This window comes from Ranitomeya variabilis, chromosome 5 (assembly GCF_051348905.1).
Source record: "Ranitomeya variabilis isolate aRanVar5 chromosome 5, aRanVar5.hap1, whole genome shotgun sequence".
Classification (NCBI taxonomy): Eukaryota; Metazoa; Chordata; class Amphibia; order Anura; family Dendrobatidae; genus Ranitomeya; species Ranitomeya variabilis.
The window spans coordinates 450,832,322-450,856,773 of record NC_135236.1 but is presented as its reverse complement, the minus strand read 5'-3'; the positions used below and the strand labels follow the sequence as shown (position 1 = coordinate 450,856,773).

At 44.8% G+C, this 24,452-nt stretch overlaps 1 protein-coding gene across 1 annotated transcript in view; it reads left to right on the top strand.

Annotated features, from left to right (window-relative positions):
• Positions 1–24,452, top strand: part of PLXNC1 (plexin C1) — a 551,210-nt gene that overhangs the window by 512,033 nt on the left and 14,725 nt on the right. Inside the window, exons 28-30 of the mRNA XM_077265401.1 lie at positions 15,166–15,313; positions 20,594–20,734; positions 21,447–21,521. Of these exons, the coding sequence (XP_077121516.1) occupies positions 15,166–15,313; positions 20,594–20,734; positions 21,447–21,521 (364 nt within the window). The remainder of the gene's footprint in view (positions 1–15,165; positions 15,314–20,593; positions 20,735–21,446; positions 21,522–24,452) is intronic.

The window sequence follows — 24,452 nt, the reverse complement described above, 5'->3', positions numbered from 1 at the left end:
CCACTTCATCATGTGCAGCCCCACTTACTTCCAAACTCCATCAGGTGCAGCCTCACTCCCCCTTCATCATGTGCAGCCCCACATACCCCCACTCCTTCATGTGCAGCCCCACTTACCCCCCACTCCATCATGTGCAGTCTCCATTAACCCCCAAATTCCATCATGTGCAGCCCCACTTAACCCCACTCCATCATGTGCAGTCTCCTTTAACCCCCAAACTCCATCATGTGTAGTCCTCCTTACACCCCCACTTCATCACTTGCAGTTACCCCCACCCATTGAATTCATTTTATAAAGAAAACAAAAAGTTTTTCATACTTACCTCACCAGTTGCTCCCCTGCAGCACCTCTCTGATTCCAGCATCCGGGACATGTCGGCGTGTGCGCGATGACGTCATCTCGCACGCCCGACACCTGACCCAGAAGTACAGAGAACATGGAGGGAGCAGGAGCTGCGCAGCCAACAAGGCTGCGCTGAAACTGTGATGTGGCTGTGTCTGCTGCTGGCGGCATCACAGTACAGAGGACACGGCCGCGCACAATTTCCATCAGGTGTCCTCCAGCCCTGTACTGCTGCTGGGGGAGGCACTCTGCCACCAGACCCAGTCCGCCCCTGGAGACAACATAAAAAGAGGGCAGGGGCTATGTGAGGGTTCACATAAAATATATTGCACTAAAGATTCTGCCTGTACAGAACACAGTAACCCACCATGCTTCTGCCACCTCTGGAAGAAGTGTCCATCTCCTCACATGAAGTATGCACATTCATAGCAAAAAGAAGGAAACAAGCTCTCTTTTCACTTAGTCATTCCTCCTCCTTTGTACGTAAAGTTTACTTTGGGGATATGAACAAGCCCCATTAAATTTCAGGCTCATTCATTTATCCTGAGTAAAATAATAGCTGACAGGGCAGCTGCAAGTGGCAGCTGCAAATGTACCTTTTACATACTTATAAGCCTGTTGACAGCTGTATGTCTTAGTAAGTACAATGGCATAGTATGTACATTGCATACTTGTAAACATGTATTCTCATTTTTCTGCCAATGCTCTGAAACTCCTATGCAATAGTGTTATCTAACAAATGTTGACAAGACTTTACGTTGTTTGGAAGTTGGGCTCACTCGGCTGCACATAGAAGTAGACACAGAAACGTTGTCTCTTTAAATCTTCCACTGGTTTATCAACTGTATATACCAGTGCAGAGTTGGCAAAATAAACACGGCCTTTTTGGCCTAACAGGAAAACAAAACATAACAAATGGCACAGTCTGTGTTTGCTGCGTGGATCCACCCACTCAGAAAACAAACACAAGGTCCAGATCTCTTTAACATGAGCACAGCTCTGAAGATTTGTCTCCAGAGACACCTAACCCTGAATATGCCAAAAGGCTGTGTATTTACTTTTTAGACTTCACCTTGGGGGTTAGCACTGCTGCAGCCAGGCATGTCCTCTGAAAGCCGGAGGAGTGACTGCTACAGTAAGGAGGGAAATAGGAGAGCAGGGCAGGCCAGACAGGTGCTGGTAGTGGGGGACTCAATTATTAGGCGAACAGATAGGGCAATCTGTCACAAAGACAGGAATCATTGAACGGTGTGCTGCCTACCTGGCGCTCAAGTCCAACGCATCGCTGATCGGGTGGACAGATTACTGGGAGGAGCTGGTGAGGACCCAGCGGTCATGGTGCACATTGGCACAAATGACAAAGTTAGAGGTAGGTGGAAGGTCCTTAAAGATGATTTCAGGGAATTAGGCTGCAAGCTGAAAGCAAGGACCTCCAACGTGGTATTTTCCGAAATACTGCCTGTACCACGTGCCACGCAAGAGAGGCAACGGGAGATTAGGGAGGTTAATAAGTAACTCAAGAATTGGTGTAGGAAAGAGGGGTTTGGGTTCCTGCCGAACTGGGCTGACTTCTCAGTTGGCTACAGGCTCTACGCTATCGACGGGCTGCACGTCAATGGGGAGGGTGCAGCTGTGTTGGGGGAGAAAATGGTTAGAAGGTTGGAGGAGAGTTTAAACTAGGGATTGGGGGGGAGGGTATTCATTTTATAGGAGGGGAAGAGAGTGCAGATAGAGACCTGGGCACAAATAAGGAAGTTGGGGGTGGCGGTGGCATGGGGGGTGGGGTTAGAACAGTTAATAATTTAAGAAAGAATAAAGGTACAGAGAGGAACATCAAGTGTATGTATACTAATGCCAGAAGCCTCGCCAACAAAATGGACGAATTAGAACTAATGTTGTTGGAGCATAATTATGACATGGTGGGGATATCTGAAATATGGCTGGATGAGAGCCATAACTGGGCTGTTAACTTGCAGGGTTATAGTCTGTTCAGAAATGACCGAATGGATAGGCGAGAGGGAGGTGTGTGTCTGTATGTAAAATCATCCTTAAAACCCATCCGGTGTGATAATATAGGTGAATCTAATGAAAATGTAGAGTCCCTGTGGGTGGAGATAAGGGGAGGGGGAAAAAATAATAAATTACTGATAGGGGTTTGTTATAAATCTCCAAAAATAATGGAAGCAATGGAGAATATCCTCGTAAAGCAAATAGATGAAGCTGCGACTCAAGGAGAAGTTATTATTATGGGGGACTTCAACTACCCTGAAATAGATTGGGGAACAGAAACCTGCAGTTCCAGCAAAGGTAATCGGTTTTTGACAACTATGAGAGACAATTACCTTTCACGACTGGTTCAGGACCCAACAAGAAGGGAGGCACTGCTAGACCTAATATTAACCAACAGGCCAGACCGCATAGCAAATATAAGGGTTGGGGGTCACTTGGGGAATAGTGATTACAAAATAATAAGTTTTCATGTATCCTTTAATAAGATGTGTAGTAGGGGGGTTACAAGGACACTAAACTTCAGGAGGGCAAATTTCCAACGGATGAGAGAGGATCTTGGTGCAATTAACTGGGACGATATCCTGAGATGTAAAAATACACATAGAAAATGGGAGACGTTTATTAGCATCCTGGATAGGACCTGTGCACAGTATATACCGTATGGGAATAAACATACTAGAAATAGGAGGAAACCAATATGGCTAAATAGAGCTGTAAGTGGTGCAATAAGTGACAAAAAGAAAGCATTTAGAGAATTAAAGGAAGTAGGTAGTGATTAGGCATTAAATAAATACAGAAAATTAAATAAATTCTGTAAAAAGCAAATCAAGGCAGCAAAGATTGAGACAGAGAGACTCATTGCCAGAGAGAGTAAAAATAATCCCAAAATATTCTTTAACTACGTAAATAGTAAGAAACTAAAAAATGATAGTGTTGGCCCCCTTAAAAATAGTCTGGGTTCCCTGCAAGAGGAAATTGCTGTTACAAGAGCTGCGCTCCACTAGGGCAGACGTGGCTTTTATCCAAGAGACCCATTTTGACTCTACAGGCTCATTTAAATTTGCATCCCACTTATTTCCCCAACAATATCTAGCAAGCACGAGTACTAAGAAAGGGGGGTTGCAATCCTGATTGCAAAAAATTGCCTTATACAAGTTACTGAAAATCACTCTGACCCTAAGGGACATTACGTGATCCTGGAGGCACAGGTGGGGGGCTCACCTCATATTCTCGCCAACATTTATGCCCCGAACGAGGGACAGCTTCGCTTTCTGAGGGGGGGTATTTTCACTTGTAGAAAGGCTTCCCCATTTGGCGACGATAGCAGGTGGAGATTTCAATCTTCCATTCTCTGAAACATTTGACAGGCTTTCTCTCGGGGGGTTGCCGCCCTCTGACTCTGTAAAGAAGCTGTCTTTGGGCTTCTGGAGGATTATAAGATCTGAGGTTCTCTTTGACACATGGAGGGTGGCACACCCTGGAGAGAGGGCCTTCACCTTTTTGTCACACCCACACCAGACCCATACCAGGATCGATTACTTCTTTGTAAACTCTGCTATTCTTAAGAAGTTGGGGGGGGGGGATTGGGCTCCATTACTTGGTTAGATCATGCTCCTCTGATTATGGAACTTGAGGGGGCCCATTTGCGACCTAGATTTGGCCACTGGCGATTGAATGAATCTTTACTCAAGGACCCCGAAGTCAGGGCCTCACTGCATAAGCAACTGGAGGAATTCTTCCAGCTCAATACGGACTCAGTCTCCTCCCTGGGAGTTCTGTGGGAGGCACATAAAGCGGTGATGAGGGGCCATTGTATTAGGGAGGGTGCCAGGGCCAAGAGATCCGCAGGGGTCCAGGGGGCACATTTGACTTCTCAATTAAAGCTTCATGAGAGGACACTCTCTGAATTTCCCTCTCTGGCCGCTTTGAAAGAGGTGGTCAGACTAAGGGAAAAATTAAAAGATCTGGCGGTGGCGGGGGCGGAGAAGCTGCTAACTTTCCCTAGACAGAAATTCTATGAAAGGGGCAATAAGGCACATACCCTCCTGGCACGCCAGCTGAAGGAACGCTCCGCGACTTCATGTCCTCAGGCCTTGCGGGACGCTGCAGGGGTGACGCACTATCACCCTGATGCCATAGCTGACATTTTTTATAATTTCTACAAAAAATTGTACAATCTTAGTCCCCCATCAGCTGATGGTTCCCAGGGTTCAGGGGCTATTGAAGACTATCTTGCTACCTTAGATCTCCCCTCCCTACCTAGTGAAGCGATTGAATCTCTAAATAGCGCAGTTTCCTCTGAAGAGGTAGAGTTGGTTTTGGAGTCCCTGCCCATGGGAAAATCCCCTGGCCCTGATGGTCTGACGTACTTTTATTATAAGACATTCGCCAAAACACTTCTTCCTCACATGGCCTCATTATTTAACTCCTTCTTGCAAGGCGACCCAATCCCATCCACAATGCTACATTCCCACCTCATCCTCCTTCCAAAACCGCCTAGGGACCCCTTGGACTGTGCAAACTATAGGCCAATAGCCCTTTTGAATACGGATTTGAAGGTGTTCACCAAGCTACTGGCCTCCAGACTTAATAAATGGCTACCCTCGATTATTCATAAAGACCAAGTAGGCTTTATTCCATGTCGTCAAGGGGGTGATAATACCAGGAGGGTTGTGGACTTGGTGGACATCTTGAACCGAAAGAAATTGCTAACTATTATTGAGCCTTGATGCCGAGAAGGCTTTCGATCGCCTCTCCTGGCCATTCCTTTTTAGTACTATGCGGGTCTTTGGCATCTCGGGCAGAGTTTTGTCCACGCTGAAATCCCTATATAACCACCCTACAGCGGCCATAAAACTCCCTCTCTGTACATCTAAACCATTCACTATATCGAATGGCACCAGGCAGGGGTGCCCTTTGTCACCTCTTCTGTTTGCCCTCTGCGGGACCCCAATATCTCTGGGGTGATGGTTGGGAGTAAGTCTTTTAAGATCGCACTATTTGCTGATGATGTCCTATTGATGCTCACTAATCTCCACGTGTCTCTTCCAAACCTCATGAGGTCTTTGAGGAGATATGGGGACTTATCTGGATATAAAATCAATTCCAGCAAAACGGAGGCTATGCTGCTGAACATACCCCCTGAGGTATGGGACCACCTACGCCTGAATTTTAAATTCAGGTGGAAACAGGATGCTGTGAAATATCTGGGGGTGAATATTATGTCCTCATACGAGACCCTCTACAAACTAAATTTCCCCTCCCTCTTTAAAGAATTAAAAGCCCGCCTGACTAAATGGCAATCACTCCCTCTCTCGTGGATGGGTCGGATAGCGGCGGTAAAAATGAATCTTTTACCCAGATTGATCTACGCCTTTGAGACCCTCCCAGTTGGAGTTCCGGTCTCGGAATTGAAGTCCTTTCAGGCAGCTATTATTAGGTTCATATGGCAACAAAAGCGCCATAGAGTGGCTAAGGAAGTTCTCACAGCTCATAAGACCAGGGGAGGGCTTTCTGTGCCAAATATTCTTAAATACTACTGGGCTACACACCTGAGGAGAATCCCCTGCTGGACATCCCTATGGGCCTATAGCAGGTGGAATGAAATAGAGAAACTATGGCTTGCCCCAATACACCCTAACTCCCTTTTATGTTCGCCGGCACAATGTGAGTCCTTTCCGCCCCTTTTAGGCCCCAAGTAGTCCACCCATGACATTTGGAACACCTGCACATGGAGATTCGCCTTCATGTCTCCTTGCTTCCCCCTGGTGTCCTTCATCTATCATCCACAGCTCCCAAGCAGTTTAGAGTCTCCTGTGGTTCACCCTTGGCTTAAAGCGGGCCTATTTAGATTTGCGGATATTATAGATGGGGAGACCATGGAGATTCACTCCTTTGATTATCTTAAACAACATTTCTCGATTTCCAACAGGGAATTCTAACTCCCTATATGGTAAAGCGGGAGCTTCGATCCCTACGGATTTCGAGAAAATTTGCAGGAGGAGCGTGGACACCAGGGGTCTGATCTCAGAAATTTACAACCTTCTATCGGATCCACGGGATGGGTCTGGTGAATCTTTTCTATATATGCGCAAGTGGGAGGCCGCCCTGGAGCGGCGTATTTCTCCCCGAGAGTGGTCTGTCATTTGGAGGAATGCCGCAAAATCATCAGTGTGAACTCTCTATAGAGAAAATATATATAAGATACTAATGCACTGGTATCACACTCCAGAGTTTCTGCACGGACTGAATCCCTCTGTCCCTCCCTCCTGTTGGAGATGTTGGGGAAGCACTGGGTCCCTCATGCACATATTCTGGTCATGCCCAAAAATTGTGCCCTTTTGGGGTCAAGCTAAGTCCCTCATTGACAAGGTATTGCATACAGATATAGAACTAAACCCACTGGTGCTTCTCCTGGGTTACGGGGCGCCGGGTATGGGCAAACTCTCCACTAGAGTATTGCAACATATCCTTACAGCGGCCAGATGCCTGATTGCGTGTCTTTGGAGGCAGCCGAGTCCCCCTTCGCTTCAGATTCTCATTAGATGGATCATGGATGTCAGAAGGATGGAACACCTTACAGCCTTATTAAATGACTCGGTGGTGCGCTTCCAGGCAATATGGTCCCCGTGGGATTATTATGCAGTGGGATCCGACCTGTAGTGCGGCTGAGTTTGGATTTGATTAGTCGATTTAACTGAGGTTTTTCCCCCTTTTTTCCTCCCTTCCTTGTACCCCTTATTGTCTTGTCTTGTCTTTGTTATTTACGTCTTTGTAGAATTAAGGTCATTTATAGCCTTACATCGTTTACATCGTTTATATAATTTATTGTTCATGCATACTATACAGAAACTAAATACTTGTAAGACCCTGTTTTGTTATACAATGTTTAACAAAATAAAAATGTTGTGGTTAAAAAAAAAATAGTCTGGGTGAAATGGTGGATGAGGATGAGGAAAAAGCCAATATGCTAAATGACTTTTTTTCATCAGTATTTACACAAGAAAATCCCATGGCAGACAAAATGACTAGTGATAAAAATTCCCCATTAAATGTCACCTTCTTAACCCAGCAGGAAGTACTGCGGCGTCTAAAAATCACTAAAATTGACAAATCTCCCGGCCCGGATGGGATACACCCCCGAGTACTGCAGGAACTAAGTACAGTCATTGATAGACCATTATTATTAATCTTTAAAGAGTCTATAATAACAGGGTCTGTACCACAGGACTGGCGTATAGCAAATGTGGTGCCAATATTCAAAAAGGGGACAAAAACTGAACTCGGTAACTATAGGCCAGTAAGCTTAACCTCTACTGTGGGTAAAATCCTGGAGGGTATTCTAAGGGATGCTATACTGGAGTATCTGAAGAGGAATAACCTCATGACCCAGTATCAGCACGGGTTTACTAGGGACCGTTCATGTCAGACTAATCTGATCAGCTTCTATGAAGAGGTAAGTTCCGGACTTGACCAAGGGAGCCCAGTGGACGTAGTGTATATGGACTTTTCAAAAGCTTTTGATACGGTGCCACACAAAAGGTTGATACATAAAATGAGAATAATGGGGATAGGGGAAAATATGTGTAAGTGGGTCAAGAGCTGGCTCAGGGATAGGAAACAAAGGGTGGTTATTAATGGAGCACACTCGGACTGGGTCGCGGTTAGCAGTGGGGTACCACAGGGGTCAGTATTGGGCCCTCTTTTTTAACATTTATTAATGACCTTGTAGGGGGCATTCAGAGCAGAATTTCAATATTTGCAGATGACACTAAACTCTGCAAGGTAATCAATACAGAGAAGGACAATTTTATATTACAGGATGATTTATGTAAACTAGAAGCTTGGGCTGATAAATGGCAAATGAGCTTTAATGGGATAAATGTAAGGTCATGCACTTGGGTAGAAGTAATAAGATGAATACATATGCGCTTAATTCTAAAACTCTGGGCAAAACCGTCAATGAAAAAGACCTGGGTGTATGGGTGGATGACAAACTCATATTCAGTGGCCAGTGTCAGGCAGCTGCTACAAAGGCAAATAAAATAATGGGATGCATTAAAAGAGGCATAGATGCACATGAGGAGAACATAATTTTACCTCTATACAAGTCACTAGTGCAACCACACTTAGAATACTGTGCACAGATCTGGTCTCCGGTGTATAAGAAAGACATAGCTGAACTAGAGCGGGTGCAGAGAAGAGCGACCAAGGTTATTAGAGGACTGGGGGGTCTGCAATACCAAGATACGGTATTACACTTGGGGCCAGTGGCGTAACTACAAAGTTATGGGCCCCGGTGCGAACTTCCAAATGGGGCCCCCCCCCCCACCTCCGTGACGCCCCCCCACCCCCTTCCCCTAGATACGCCTCGGACTGTTGCAGGAATCTCCTGCACTGCAACATGGTGTTGGGTGCCAGCACAGCCCGCACAGTGGTGTATCCAGCACAGCCCGCACAGTGGTATATCCAGCACAGCCCGCACAGTGGTATATCCAGCACAGCCCGCACAGTGGTATATCCAGCACAGCCCGCACAGTGGTATATCCAGCACAGCCCGCACAGGGGTATATCCAGCACAGCCCGCACAGGGGTATATCCAGCACAGCCCGCACAGTGGTATATACAGCACAGCCCGCACAGTGGTATATACAGCACAGCCCGCACAGTGGTATGTACAGCACAGCCCGCACAGTGGTATATACAGCACAGCCCGCACAGTGGTATATCCAGCACAGCCCGCACAGTGGTATATCCAGCACAGCCCGCACAGTGGTATATACAGCACAGCCCGCACAGTGGTATGTACAGCACAGCCCGCACAGTGGTATATACAGCACAGCCCGCACAGTGGTATATACAGCACAGCCCGCACAGGGGTAAATACAGCACAGCCCGCACAGGGGTATATACAGCACAGCCCGCACAGGGGTATATACAGCACAGCCCGCACAGGGGTATATACAGCACAGCCCGCACAGGGGTATATACAGCACAGCCCGCACAGGGGTATATACAGCACAGCCCGCACAGGGGTATATACAGCACAGCCCGCACAGGGGTATATCCAGCACAGCCCGCACAGGGGTATATCCAGCACAGCCCGCACAGGGGTATATACAGCACAGCCCGCACAGGGGTATATACAGCACAGCCCGCACAGGGGTATATACAGCAGAGCCCGCACAGGGGTATATACAGCACAGCCCGCACAGTGGTATATCCAGCACAGCCCGCACAGGGGTATATAGAGCACAGCCCACACAGGGGTATATACAGCACAGCCCACACAGGGGTATATACAGCACAGCCCGCACAGGGGTATATACAGCACAGCCCGCACAGGGGTATATACAGCAGAGCCCGCACAGTGGTATATCCAGCACAGCCCGCACAGGGATATATACAGCAGAGCCCGCACAGGGGTATATGCAGCACAGCCAGCACAGGGGTATATAGAGCACAGCCAGCACAGGGGTATATAGAGCACAGCCCGCATCTCATCTTCCCCCCCCCCCCCCGATAATGGCCCCACAGTCCGGTGAAAAAGAAAAAAAAAAACTCTCCTCACCTTTCCTTTTGCCCGCGCTGCTCCTGGTGGCTGCAGTCTGCCCAGGACACTGCAGGTGCGCGATGATATGACGTCATCGCGCACCCGCAGTGTACTGTCAGAGGCAGAGCGGGGAATGATGGGAGAGGGAGCGTCAGGTGACGCTCTCCTCCATCATTGCATTGAACTATACCGGTGTCATAGACGCCGGTATAGTTAAATGCGGCGGCGGCGGCGGCGGGGGGGGGGGGAGGAACAGTGCAGCGGCCCACTACTGGCATCGGCTCTTCTGGCATTTGCCAGAAGTGCCCGATGTCCAGCCCGGCCCTGCCCTGACCTGCCGGCCCGGGGCCCCTGACCTGCGGGGCCCGGTCGCAATGGCGACCGCTGCGACCGCGGTCGTTACGCCCCTGCTTGGGGCTATTTAGTTTGGAAAAACGAGACTAAGGGGTGATCTTATGTTGATGTATAAATATATGAGGGGACAGTACAAAGACCTTTCTGATGATCTTTTTAATCATAGACCGGAGACAGGGACAAGGGGGCATCCTCTACGTCTGGAGGAAAGAAGGTTTAAGCATAATAACAGACGCGGGTTCTTTACTGTAAGAGCAGTGAGAGTATGGAACTCTCTGCCGTATGATGTTGTAATGATTGATTCATTAATTAAATTTAAGAGGGGACTGGATACCTTTCTGGAAAAGTATGATGTTACAGGGTATATACACTAGATTCCTTGATAGGGCGGTGATCCAGGGAACTAGTCTGATTGCCGTATGTGGAGTCGGGAAGGAATTTTTTTTCCCCAAAGTGGAGCTTACTATTTGCCACATGGGTTTTTTTTGCCTTCCTCTGGATCAACATGTTAGGGCATGTTAGGTTAGGCTATGAGTGGAACTAGATGGACTTAACGTCTTCCTTCAACCTTAATAACTATGTTACTGCGATATGGTGAACCGCTTCCCACCCACTCTTCAGCTGTTCACTAAACCTAACCCATAACATGGCTGATTAACTCCCCTCAACACTTACTGTGCTGGGGCATTTTCCTAGGTATTACCTAATAACTTTAATGACATATACAGCTATGCTCAAAAGTTTACATACCCCAGCAAACTTTTTACTTTCTTGGCCTTTTTTTTTTCAGAGAATATGAATGATAACACTACATTTTTTTCCCATTCATGATTAGTGGTTGATTGAAGCCATTTATTCTCAAACTACTGTGTTTTCTCTTTTTTAAACCATAAAGAAAACCCCAAACATCCAAATGACACTGATCAAAAGTTCACATACCCCATTTCTTAATAGTGTCTATTGCCCCCTCTAACATCAATGACAACTTGAAGTCTTTTGTGGTAGTTGTGGATGAGGTGCTTTATTTTCTCAGATGGTAAAACGGCCCACTCTTCCTGGCATAAAGCCTCCAGTTCCTGTAAATTCCTTGGCTGTCTAGCATGAACTGCGTGCTTGAGATCTCCCCAAAGTGGCTCAATGATATTGAGATCAGGAGACTGAGATGGCCACTCCAGAACCTTCACTTTTTCTGCTGTATGTATCCAATGACAGGTCGACTTGGCCTAGTGTTTTGGATCATTGTCACATTGGAACATCCAAGTACATCCCTTGTGCAGCTTCCAGGCTAATGAGTGCAAATTTGCCTCCAGTATTTGCTGATAATGTACTGCATTCATCTTTCCTTCAAATTTGAATTTGAAATTTCCTGTGCCTTTGTAGCTCACAAATCCCCAAAACATCAGAGATCCACCTTCGTTCTTTACAGTAGGAATGGTGTTCCTTTCATCATAGGCCTTGTTGACCTCTCTCCAAATGTGAGCAAACAAATAAAGTGGCATGTAGAGACAAGGATCACCATTGAATAAACAAGATTTAACAAAATTATCTTTATTCAAAATTAGGCAAGCAAAACAAGATGTGATTTAAAAACCCTAAGGTTTATAGATGAACAACATGGAAGGTCATATAAGTACCCTTCACACTCCTCCACTGTGTGCACCGGGAGTGAGATGAGGTCAAGCACACTATACAGAAAAAAAACATATAAACAGTACAAAATATACAAAGCTCAAACAAAAAACTCCAGAATTACAAAATATGAAAATACATCCTATGACTGTAAATAATTGAACCCCTTTAAAGGGAATAAAATAATTCCTGAGAATGGAAAGAGTAAGGGGCTCTTCCCCCTCCTCTATGATGTGACCTAGTAACCCTTCTTCTTAGATTCCAAACAGGTCTTATACAGCCTTATTTATGTGCTCTTTCTTCTCCTTCTTTCCCTCTGACTTGTGTTTGTTTCCCTTTTATAGGTATAGTTCCTTACTAGTGATGAGCGAATATACTCGCTACTCGAGATTTCTCGAGCATGCTCGGGGGTCCTCCGAGTATTTTTTAGTGCTCGGAGATTTAGTTTTTCTTGCCGCAGCTGAATGATTTACATCTGTTAGCCAGCATACGTACATGTGGGGGTTGCCTGGTTGCTAGGCAACCCCCACATGCACTTTTGCTGGCTAACAGATGTAAATCATTCAGCTGCAGCAAGTAAAGCTACATCTCCGAGCACTAAAAAAATACTTGGAGGACCCCCGAGCATGCTCGAGAAATCTCGAGTGACGAGTATATTTGCTCATCACTATTCCTTACTTTATTCAATGGTGATCCTTGCCTCTACAAGCTACTTTATTTGTTTGCTCATATTTCTTTAGCGTGTGGTCCTGTTTTATACATTTCAACAACCTTTTCCCGTAGATCCGTTTACAATTCTTTTGCTTTCCCCATGACTCACAATCCAGAAACATCAGTGGCTAGATGAAAGATGCAAGAGTCAGTTTGGATCCCAGAAACTCACTCAGCTTTTATGCACACACACTGATTACAAGCAAACAGGTCTTAGATGAGGATGTTACCTTTTAGTAGCGATTCAAACCCACTTGTGTCAACTTATGTGCAAGTTATCATACCAAAATCACCAGGGTATGTGAACTTTTGATCATGGTCATTTAGATGTTTTGGGTTGTCATTATGATTTAAAAAGAGAAAACACAGTAGTTTGATAATAAATGGTTTCACCCAACCACTAACCATGAGTGGAGAAAAAAATATTTTGGTGTTATCATTCATATTCCCTGAAAAAAGGACAAGAAAGCAAAAATTCTGCCGGGGTATGTAAACTTTTGAGCACAACTATATCTTCCCTCCAGGACTTTTCCAGTGACTTTGTCACATATTTCGCCCTCTGAAGAAAGTCAAAGGTTTTGGTACCTTCAGTCACCAAACAGGGAAATCTGGACAGGGCATCTGCCTTACTATGCAGCTTCCCAGACCTGTGCATCTGAAGCATCTCTGCTTCAGGAAAATGGCCGCCGCGCTCTCCATCTGCGCATGCGCGGCATCCCGCGGCCGTTTTCCTGAAGCCCCGGGCAGCAGAGCGCTCCATCTGCGCACGCGCGGCCACAGGAAGATGGCCGCCCCCACCGATCACCAGAGGAATAGCGCAGATCGTGCTCTTTTCCCTCCCCTGTGCAGTGGATTCTGGACTTGGGCATGCGCAAACCACTACGCCACCAACGGAAAAATAAGCAAGATCTGGGGGAAGACACCACGCCCATCTGACCAGACCAGCCTGATTGACAGGCGAAAACGGCTACTTTGGTAACGTATTTCGGCAGCATAGGTGGGGAATCGGGGTCCACAAAATACACTATTGTAATGCACAGCTCAGGCCCTATTTAACAGTATTTTTATCTCATACGGAAAAAACGGGGTGACAGGTTCCCTTTAAGTGACAGTAATGCTTTAAGCAACATTGTTCTACTGTTTACCTGAAAGTCCTATATCAGCTGTCAGTGTGTTTGTTCTAAAGTCTGCACTGATATATCTATATTAACCTATAGAGAAAACAGCGCCTTTGAACAAGAGCAATGTGCAGTAGCTCATAAGTACAATGAGCAGTGCTTGTGATTTTTCAGGACTGATAACTACAGCTCTGGGTTAGAAGCTGATAGGGAGAGGAAGATGACATCCTTGTCAAACTGCTTTATCAAAATTAACGGGCTTCATAGATGTTACTGAAAACTCAGGTAACTGTCAGATTCCAGGCTTGAATATAGCCTATGTGCATATTCATTTACCCACTGGTGGCCGATCTCCTTGACAGCAAGCCATGAACAATGTAAGACAAAATCTCTCATAGCAGGAGAATGTCAACAGATAAAAAAGCAAGTAATTTGCGATTTTGTATATTTTATTGCTGTCTAACTAATGATGTCAATTTTATAAAATGAGAATAATGTTTTAACAGGTTATTCTCATGTTGTTAAATTGAATTTGTTAGTTAGGCAACATGAAGATTTGTAACTGACTTGCTTTCTTCTATCTGCTGCCATTCTCCTGTTGTGAAAGCTATTATCTTACATGGTGTACAGTTTGTTTCCATGAAAATCTGTAACCAGAGACTGTCTGAGTGTGCACAGTAGTCACTGTACATTCCAGGGTAAGGAGTAAAGTCTTAGTCGGCTCTCTCCAGCCTTTTTATTTTATATACAGCAGTTAGCTGCTCACCTTCCTTCTTCTCCCTTTCAGGAGACTGGTTCGTTCTTATCAGTCATCCATAGTCAAAATCTCCGATCAGCCAGCATCAGTAGTTTCCAGAGCAGTTCTCCTAATCATGGCTCTCACTTTTCTAAGTGATTTTGTATTGCGGAGGTGTCCCTTCCAGTATTTCATGCTGGATGTAAATTTTGTGACTCTATAATGCTGTTACCTTGACTAAATTAAATATGCGAGGGCATCTTCATTCATAGACTAAATTATTCTTTTCCTACTAATAGGGATCTCTTCTCCCTTGTGATTTTTTTCACCATCAGACTCTAAAGGTTTATTATTTATTTACTATACTTTGCTTATGTAGCGCTACCATATTCCGCAGTACTTAACATAAATTATCATCGTTGTCCCCAACGAGTCTAACACTATAAATTCCCTATCAATATGTCTTTGGAATGTGGGAGGAAACCAGAGTAGCCAGAGGAAATCCACACAAACACGGTGAGAACACACAAACTCCTTACAGATGCTATCCTTGGTTGCATTTGAACTCACCACCATGCTGCCCAGGTTTTCTCGTTTCTCTCCACATTGATACCCAGCTTGTGTGATATGTTCCACCTCCCCACACAGTCTGTTAAGTCTATTTTTACATATTTTATATTTACATATATGGTTCTTATTATTTTATATTATAGCCTTCCTCTACGGTTTTGGATTAATTTATTGAAAAATCCTCAATTTGTCTTGGATATCAAAAAATCGGTTCTTTTGGACATCTGCTTGTCAGTCATTGCCCAGGCTTTCATGGATGGATTTTCTCTTACAGAGCATCAACTAGGAAAGGTGATGTATGACATGGTCTATACGACCAATAATTACTGTTAATAATCAGTATAAGATTTTACTTGTACAATTGATATTACAGAATTGAGCTTACCAAATGACGATTCACAGGAAAGATGCATATTGTTCGTATCTGCAATTATCTATAATTTTATTATATTTGAATAGGTTCAAAATTAAATGGTGTCTGATTTCTTAATTTATCTTAATATCAGCCCAAGCTTCATATTTCATGCAAGCTATGCTGTGTTTGTACGGGCCTGTTAAAATGGAAATCAAACTATTCTTATTTGGGTTCAGTTGTCTCAGTATATGTGGGACATGTATTATTCATGTTAAAACTAGAAGTAGATCCTAATACATGGAAAATTGTAGAGAAAAAGATGCATTTTTTAATCTTGTAGTTGGGATGGAATACTGATCAATAAAAAGGCTCATGGTTCTAAACAAACACACGCTGCACAAAAGTACCCCAAAAAATTGCTCAAAAGTAAAATCAATACTTTGATCCAAATTACAAATTAATATGTCAGAGGGGATCAGTTTAATATGGTTGCCTGAGCACACAGAGTCACACGGTGCTTAAACAGATACATGCTGATTCAATGACTGCAGAGTCCAAACCTCCTCTAGCATTAACATCAGCTGAAACACTGTGCAGCGGGGGCTTCATGACTAGAGATCCATGGTTGAGCATCTGCATAGAAGCCTTACATCACTAAGCACAATACTAATTAGCAGATGCAGTGGTGGAATGCACGATACCAGTGGAAATGCGTTCTGTGAAGTGACAAACCACTCTTCTCTATTGGCAGCCTGATGTACAAGTCTGGGTTTGGTGAGTACCTGGAGAATTTTACCTGTCTGACTGCTTCATGCCGACTGTGAAGTTCGATGGAGGGGAGATAATGTCATGGATATGGTTTTTAGGGGTTGACCCAGGTCCCTTAGTTCAGTAAAAGGAAATCTTATTGCTCCAGCATAACAAGATAATACCAAAATAATAGGAGATCAATATGACCAACCAGATTAATCACTGTTTTGGTATCAGTTATATTACCAAACAATTTACCAGTTGGTGCAAATTCTAAGAAAACCAAAGGGTGTGTGTTCAAAATAATAGCAGAGTGGAGTTCAATTAGTGAGGTCAATCATTTTGTGAAGAGACAGGTGTGAATCAGGTGGCCCTTACTTAAGGGTGAAGCCAGGACATGTTGTACATGCATTTCTCCTTCATAGCCTGAGAAATATGGGTCATTCGAGACATTGTTCAGAAGAACAGTGTACTTTGATTAACAAGTTGATTGGAGAGGTTAAAACTTATAAAGAACTGCAGACAATGATAGGCTGTTCAGCTAAAATGATCTCCAATGCTTTAAAATGGAAAGCCAAACCAGGGAGACGTGGAAGAAAATTGAAGACTACCATTCGGATGGATGGAAGAATAGCCAGAATGCTAAAAGCTCAGCCAATGATCAGCTCCAGGATGATCAAAGACAGTCTCAAGTTACCTGTGAGTACTATGACAGTTAGAAGATGTCTGTGTGAAGCTAGACTCTTAAGGTACCTTCACACGAAGCGACGCTGCAGCGATAGCGACAACGATGCCGATCGCTGCAGCGTCGCTGTTTGATCGCTGGAGAGCTATCACACAGACCGCTCTCCAGCGACCAACGATGCCGAGGTCCCCGGGTAACCAGGGTAAACATCGGGTTGCTAGGCGCAGGGCCGCGCTTAGTAACCCGATGTTTACCCTGGTTACCAGCGTAAAAGTAAAAAAAACAAACAGTACATGCTCACCTGCGCGTCCCCCAGCGTCTGCTTCCTGACACTGACTGAGCTCCGGCCCTAACAGCACAGCGGTGACGTCACCGCTGTGCTTTCACTTTCACTTTAGGGCCGGCGCTCAGTAAGTGTCAGGAAGCAGACGCTGGGGGACGCGCAGGTGAGTATGTACTGTTTGTTTTTTTTACTTTTACGCTGGTAACCAGGGTAAACATCGGGTTACTAAGCGCGGCCCTGCGCCTAGCAACCCGATGTTTACCCTGGTTACCAGTGTAAAACATCGCTGGTATCGTTGCTTTTGCTTTCAAACACAACGATACACAGCGATCGGACGACCAAATAAAGTTCTGGACTTTATTCAGCGACCAGCGACATCACAGCAGGATCCTGATTGCTACTGCGTGTCAAACGAAACGATATCGCTATCCAGGACGCTGCAACGTCACGGATCACTAGCGATGTCGTTTCGTGTGAAGGTACCTTTAGCAAGAAGTCCCCATTTAAAAAAAACAAACAAACGTACTGAAGCGGATACAATTTGTCAAAGAACACATCAGCTGGCCTAAAGAGAAATGGAGAAATATTTTGTGGACTGATGAAAGTAAAATTGGTCTTTTTGGGTCCAAGGGCCGCACACAGTTCATCAGATGGCCCTCAAACTGTGCATTCAAGCCACCGTACACTCGTCAGAAGACAGTGAAGCATGGTGGTGCAAGCATCATGATATGGGCATGTTTCTCTTACTTTGGTGCCAGACCTAATTACAGCATACACCAGATCATGGACCAGTTTGCATATATTAAAATGCTTGAAGAGGTCATGTTGCCTTACGCTGAAGAGGATAACTGGGTGTTTCAACATGATAACTAGTGTTGAGCGATACCGTCTGATACTTGAAAGTATCGGTATCGGAAAGTATCGGCCGATACCGGCAAAGTATCGGATCCAATCCGATACCGATACCCGATACCAATACAAGTCAATGGGACTCATGTATCGGACGGTATCCCTGATGGTTCCCAGGGTCTGAAGGAGAGGAAACTCTCCTTCAGGCCCTGGGAACCATATTAATGTGTAAAATAAAGAATTAAAATAAAAAATATTGCTATACTCACCTCTCTGACGCAGCCTGCACCTTACCGAGGGAACCGGCAGTGTTGTTTGCTTAAAATTCGCGCTTTAACTTCCTTACGCGAAGTCCCGGCTTGTGATTGGTCACGCGCCGCCCATGTGGCCGGGACGCAACCAATCACAGCAAGCCGTGACGTAATTTCAGGTCCTCCAGGATTTTAAAATTACGTTCCGGCGTTGTGATTGGTTGCGTCGCGGTCACATGGGCGACGCAACCAATCACAAGCTGTGACGTCACGGGAGGCAGGAGACGCGCGCATTTTAAAATCCGGAACGTAATTTTAAAATCCTGAAGGACCTGAAATTACGTCACGGCTGGCTGTGATTGGTTGCGTCGCGGTCACATGGCCGACGCAACCAATCACAAGCCGTGACGTCACGGGAGGCTGGACACGCGCGCATTTTAAAATGCGCGCGTCTCCTGCCTCCCGTGACGTCACGGCTTGTGATTGGTTGCGTCGCCCATGTGACCGCGACGCAACCAATCACAACGCCGGAACGTAATTTTAAAATCCTGGAGGACCTGAAATTACGTCACGGCTTGCTGTGATTGGTTGCGTCCCGGCCACATGGGCGGCGCGCGACCAATCACAAGCCGGGACTTCGCGTAAGGAAGTTAAAGCGCAAATTTTAAGCAAACAACACTGCCGGTTCCCTCGGTAAGGTGCAGGCTGCGTCAGAGAGGTGAGTATAGCAATATTTTTTATTTTAATTCTTTATTTTACACATTAATATGGTTCCCAGGGCCTGAAGGAGAGTTTCCTCTCCTTCAGACCCTGGGAACCATCAGGGATACCGTCCGATACATGAGTCCCATTGACTTGTATTGGTATCGGGTATCGGTATCGGATTGGAGGTGAGTATAGCAATATTTTTTATTTTAATTCTTTATTTTACACATTAATGTTGTTTCGATACCGATACCCGATACCACAAAAGTATCGGAATACCGGTATCGGAATTCCGATACAGCAAATATCGGCCGATACCCGATACTTGCGGTATCGGAATGCTCAACACTAATGATAACAACACGAGTAAATTAGCAAAATCTTGGTTCCAGTCCAACATAATTGAGGTTATGGAGTGGCCAGCCCAATCCCGGGGCTTTAATCCGATAGAACACTTGAGGGGTGACATTAAAAAAGCCGCTTCTGAGGCAAAGCCAAGAAATGGCAAAAAATTGTGGGCATTTGTTGGCCAAGCATCCTGGGCTGGAATGACAGTTGACAGGTGCCAGAAGTTGGTTGACTCTATGCAACACAGCAGTTCTTAAAAACTGTGGGTATAGTATACAACTAAATATTAGGTTAGTGATTCACAGGAATTCCAAATCCACAAAAAAAGTACCGTATTTTCTGGTGTATAAGACGACTGGGCGTATAAGACGACCCCCAACTTTTCCATATAAAATATGGAATTTGGGATATGCCCGCTGTATAAGACGGGGGTCATCTTATACGCCCAGTCATCTTATACGGCGTGTGGTTCCCAGGGTCTGAAGGAGAGGAGACTCTCCTTCAGGCCCTGGGATCCATATTCATGTTAAAAATAAAGAATAAAAATAAAAAATATGTATATACTCACCCCTCCGAGAAGCCTGGCTGTCACTGCTGCAAGCGTCTGCCTCCGTTCCTAAGAATTGCAGAGCATGAAGGACCCTCGATGACGTTGCAGTCCTGTGATTGGTCCGTGACCGCTCATGTGACCGGTCACCTGACCGTGACGTCATCGAAGGTCCTTCACGCTCTGCAATTCTTAGGAACGGAGGCAGACGCTTGCAGCGGTGACAGCCAGGCTTCTCGGAGGGGTGAGTATATACATATTTTTTATTTGTATTCTTTATTTTTTACATGAATATGGATCCCAGGGCCTGAAGGAGAGTTTCCTCTCCTTCAGACCCTGGGAACATCCAGGATCGCTCCCTGCACATGCCGTACCTGGCGTATAAGACGACCCCCGACTTTTGGGACAATTTTTAGGGGTTAAAAGGTCGTCTTATACGCCGGAAAATACGGTACATATTGTGAGTTGTAAAGACAAATGCAGACACTGCTATTTTTTCGAAAACAGCCCAGTTTTCATTTGTTGTTATTTTCTGTAAAGTAGTTAAAAATTATATACATTTTTCCTCATGATTTCAGTTAGAAAACAATGTGCAATGTTCTCAATGCAAGAAAAAAAAAAACTAGTATAAAGATTTTGTGATTAACTCGTGTTTTTGAACACTGCTATTATTTTGAACACTACTCTGTATGTAGTTCAGTCTGCTGAATTGACTGGTAAATATAACATTATTGTGATAACGCTAGTCAAGTCATATAGCATATAACAGACCTCTGTATATTATATTTCTCCATACAGTCAGCTCCAACCAACAAGCTCCTTTATGCAAAAAACATTCCTTTGTTCAAAGAAGCAGTTAAAGCTTACTATGAAGAAATTCGAGATGCTCCTATGTTATCCTCCACAGAGTTGACCGACTTCTTGGTTTCAGAATCAAAGGTAACAACCACGATAAGTTACATATTGGTACCAAATTACACATTGCGATCTTTCAGTGTAATAGTCTAAGCAGCTTTGTATATACTGTGTAATAATATGAATGCTGTATCAGAAAAACTTCATATGTAGATTTTTGAATAAGGCCCCTTTCACACATCAGTTTTTTGCTATCAGTCGTAATCCATCGAATTTTGAAAAAAAAGAATCGGCTACTGATGCCGCCGAATCCGTTTTTTCTCTTAGACTTGTGCAACGGATTGCGACAGATGGCCTCACGTTTCATCCGTTGTTCACCGGATCCGTCGAAAATTGTTTGTCCGGCGGCTGGAGATGATGGACAAAGTTAAGTTTTTTGTGTACGTCGAAAAATCGGACAGCGACATGTCTGTCGTTTGCTCGAATGGAAGCCTCAAATAACGGAATCCAGTGACGGATTCATTTTTTTTTAACTGAGCATGCTCCAATTTATTTAGGATCCAATTAGCCAGATCCGCTAGTCGGATCCTTAAAAAAAACCGAATCCATCACATCAGTTTTTCACAATCTGCGACAGATCCGTTGATCCTTCAAGCCAACGGATTGTGACTGAAGGCAAAAAACTGATGTGTGAAAGGGGCCTTAGGAATAATTATTTGTGATTATGCTTCTATGGTTTGGATGCCTGTTTCTACGGGAATAAATCGCTGAACTGAAGTCTTTGTCTACTTTTCAGAAACATGAATACGAATTTAAAGAAGATGTAGCGTTAAAGGAACTTTTTAAGTACATTGAGAAATATTTCAATGTGGTACGTATAAAACTATAATGTATGTTATCTTAATAATTTATAAGAAATACAGTGCCCTGGAAAAGTATTCATACCCTGTGAACTTTTTACATTATTTCACATTACACCCACAAATTTAAATGTACTTTAATGGGATTTTGTAACAGGCTGGGTGGTGGAATACCTGTGCCATGGACCAAGGAAAGCCTGGAGGAACGTGACTAGGAGCCTCACTAAATACACAGTGGCATACAATACTGTGGTCCGAGTAGAGACCAAGGAGGTGGACAAAGTGCTACACCAGGACTAAATTTGGGTAGATGGCAGCTGACCCCCTTGGGACTGTAGCTGGGAGGACCAAAAGGAAGGTACAGTGGATGCAGGCAGGTGCTGTAAGAACACAGGAACCATGGATGCAGGCAGGACTGTCTGATGTAGAGATGAGCACTGGTAGGTGTGTCTGGACCAACTACGTAGAGATGAGCCTGGCAGGTGCAGCGAGATCAGCTGACATAGAGATGAGCACTGGCAGGTGCAGCAGACCAGCTGACAGAGAGATGAGCACTGGCAGGTGCAACTGGAGCGGCTGATGTAGAGATGAACACTAGCATGTGCAGTGAGACTGGCTGATTGACAGGCAGGAGGGCACGGGTGATAGGTAGGCAAGTGTATAGGGTCACGAGCACTGGGACCTGAGAACTAACAAGAGTGTTAGGATACAAAATGACATTGCACTGGCATGTCCATGTTAGAGGAAGTGTCTTAAATAGTAATTGTTCTCCTTCTGGAGGAAGCATGTGGCCCCTTTAAAAATGGGAAGTGTGCACGCACGCACAATCTGAGCATAGTTCCCAGAAGGCTTGCGCACGGGACACCTGTAGACCCGGAAAGAAAAGACAGGACAGGACAGAGACCTTTGCAGTGAGTACACTGGCGTCTCTACGGGGTAGAGGAGCAGCATGCAGAGAAGCAACAGTACCCCCCTTTGTGCCACTTTTTCAAGCCCGCAAGTAATCTCTCCAGGAGGAGAGGGGCATTGATGTTTTTCCTAGGCTCCCAGGACCTCTCCTCAGGACCTAACCTCTTCCAATCCACGAGAAAAAAGGTCTTTCCTCTTATTCTCTGGGTGACCAGAATGTATTCTACCTCAAAAACGTCTTTAATACTGACAGGAGCAGGAGTGGTATGAGTATCTTTGAAGAAAGAACTGAGGATGACAGGTTTGAGACGAGACACATGGAAGGAATTGGGGATTCACAAAGAGGCCAAGAGTTTGAGTTTGTAGGCTACTGGATTAATTTGTTTCAACACATTGAAGAGATGGATGAAGTGAGGACCCAATTTATAGGATGGTATCTTGAGGTTGACATACTTAGATGACATTCGGACCTTATCTCTAGATGAAACAGAGGCGTATCCAGACGTCTCTTGTCCGAATGTCTTTTCATCCGCTCAGAGTATTTTACTAAGGACGACTTGAATTCCTGCCAGATTTAAAAAAAAAAACCTCTTGACAAGGGAATCAGCAGCATAAATATCGGAGGTGCTAGCCACACAGGAAAGTGGATTCTGGAATGTTGACCATAGACCACAAAAACGGAGATTTGGCAGATTGGCTCATGTGGTTATTGTATGAGAATTCAGCCCAAGAAAGAAGTTCTGCCTAGTCACTTTGGTGAGCATTGACAAAGTGCCACAGGAAATTAGTCAGGATCTGATTGACACGCCCCACCTAACCATTGGACTAAGGATGGTAGGATGATGAGAAATCCAAGGTAAAACTCAGCAGCTTACAGGTGCAGAAATGAGAGGTAAACTGAACGCCTCTCTCAGAGACTATGTGGAGCGGTAGGTGTTGTGAATTCTGCTCTTGGGCTCCCTCCGGTGGTTGTAAGTGGTAGCGCTGCTGTCTCTGAATCGCAGCATTTATCAGGTGTGTTCACTATTTGCAAATCTGACTGGGCTATTTAGTCTTGCTTCACCCTTTAGTCAGTGCCAGTTGTCCATTGTTCCTGGAGGATTCACATCTCTGCCTGGTCTCTACTGCTTTGCAGTTCTTTTCAACAAAGATAAGTTCTGGCCTTGATTTTTTGCTGTCCACATGCTGTGGCCTTATTGTTCAGTTCTTTTCCATGTTTTTTGTCTTGTCCAGCTTGGTCTGTATAAGGATTTGTTTAGCCAAGCTGGTATCTCTGGAGATGCAGATATACCGTCCATATCTTTAGTTAGCTGTGGAGTTTTTGTATTTTCTGTGGTGGATATTTTCTAGTGTTTTAATACTGACCGCATAGTACTCTGTCCTATCCTTTCTATTTAGCTAGAAGTGGCCTCCTTTGCTAAATTCTCATTTCAGTCTGTGTATGTTTTTTCCATCTCCTCTCACAGTCAATATTTGTGGTGGGCTGTCTGTCCTTTGGGAATTTTCTCTGAGGCAAGATAGTTTTCCCTTTTCTATCTCTAGGTATCTCCGGCTGTGTCGAGATGTCCAGGGAGTGCTAGGTACATTCCACGGCTACTTCTAGTTGCGGTGTTAAGTTCAGGGTCTGCGGTCAGTACAGGTACCACCTTCTCCAGAGTACATCTCATGCTGCTCTTAGGCCACCAGATCATAACATGTAGGCAGAAAATATGAAGAATAAATTATTTTGTCTTCACGGGCGCAGATGGAATACCGGATAGCGGAGTGAATTTGATGAAGGACATTACTACATAGCTACATGAGACATACAGTATATACCCTCCCTATGTTAGGCATCATCATTCAAGCAACCTTGATCACGTCATTACCTTTGTATCAATTTGTGAATCTACTGTCACACTGTGAATATTATTCATGCTCTAGACCAGGCCATATGTTTTAACCCCTTTTGCTAGTTTACCCTGTAAAGCAGTGATGGGTATTATATGCAAGTGATGCTATGTATCCCCCAGGATGCGCATAGAAGCGTATTA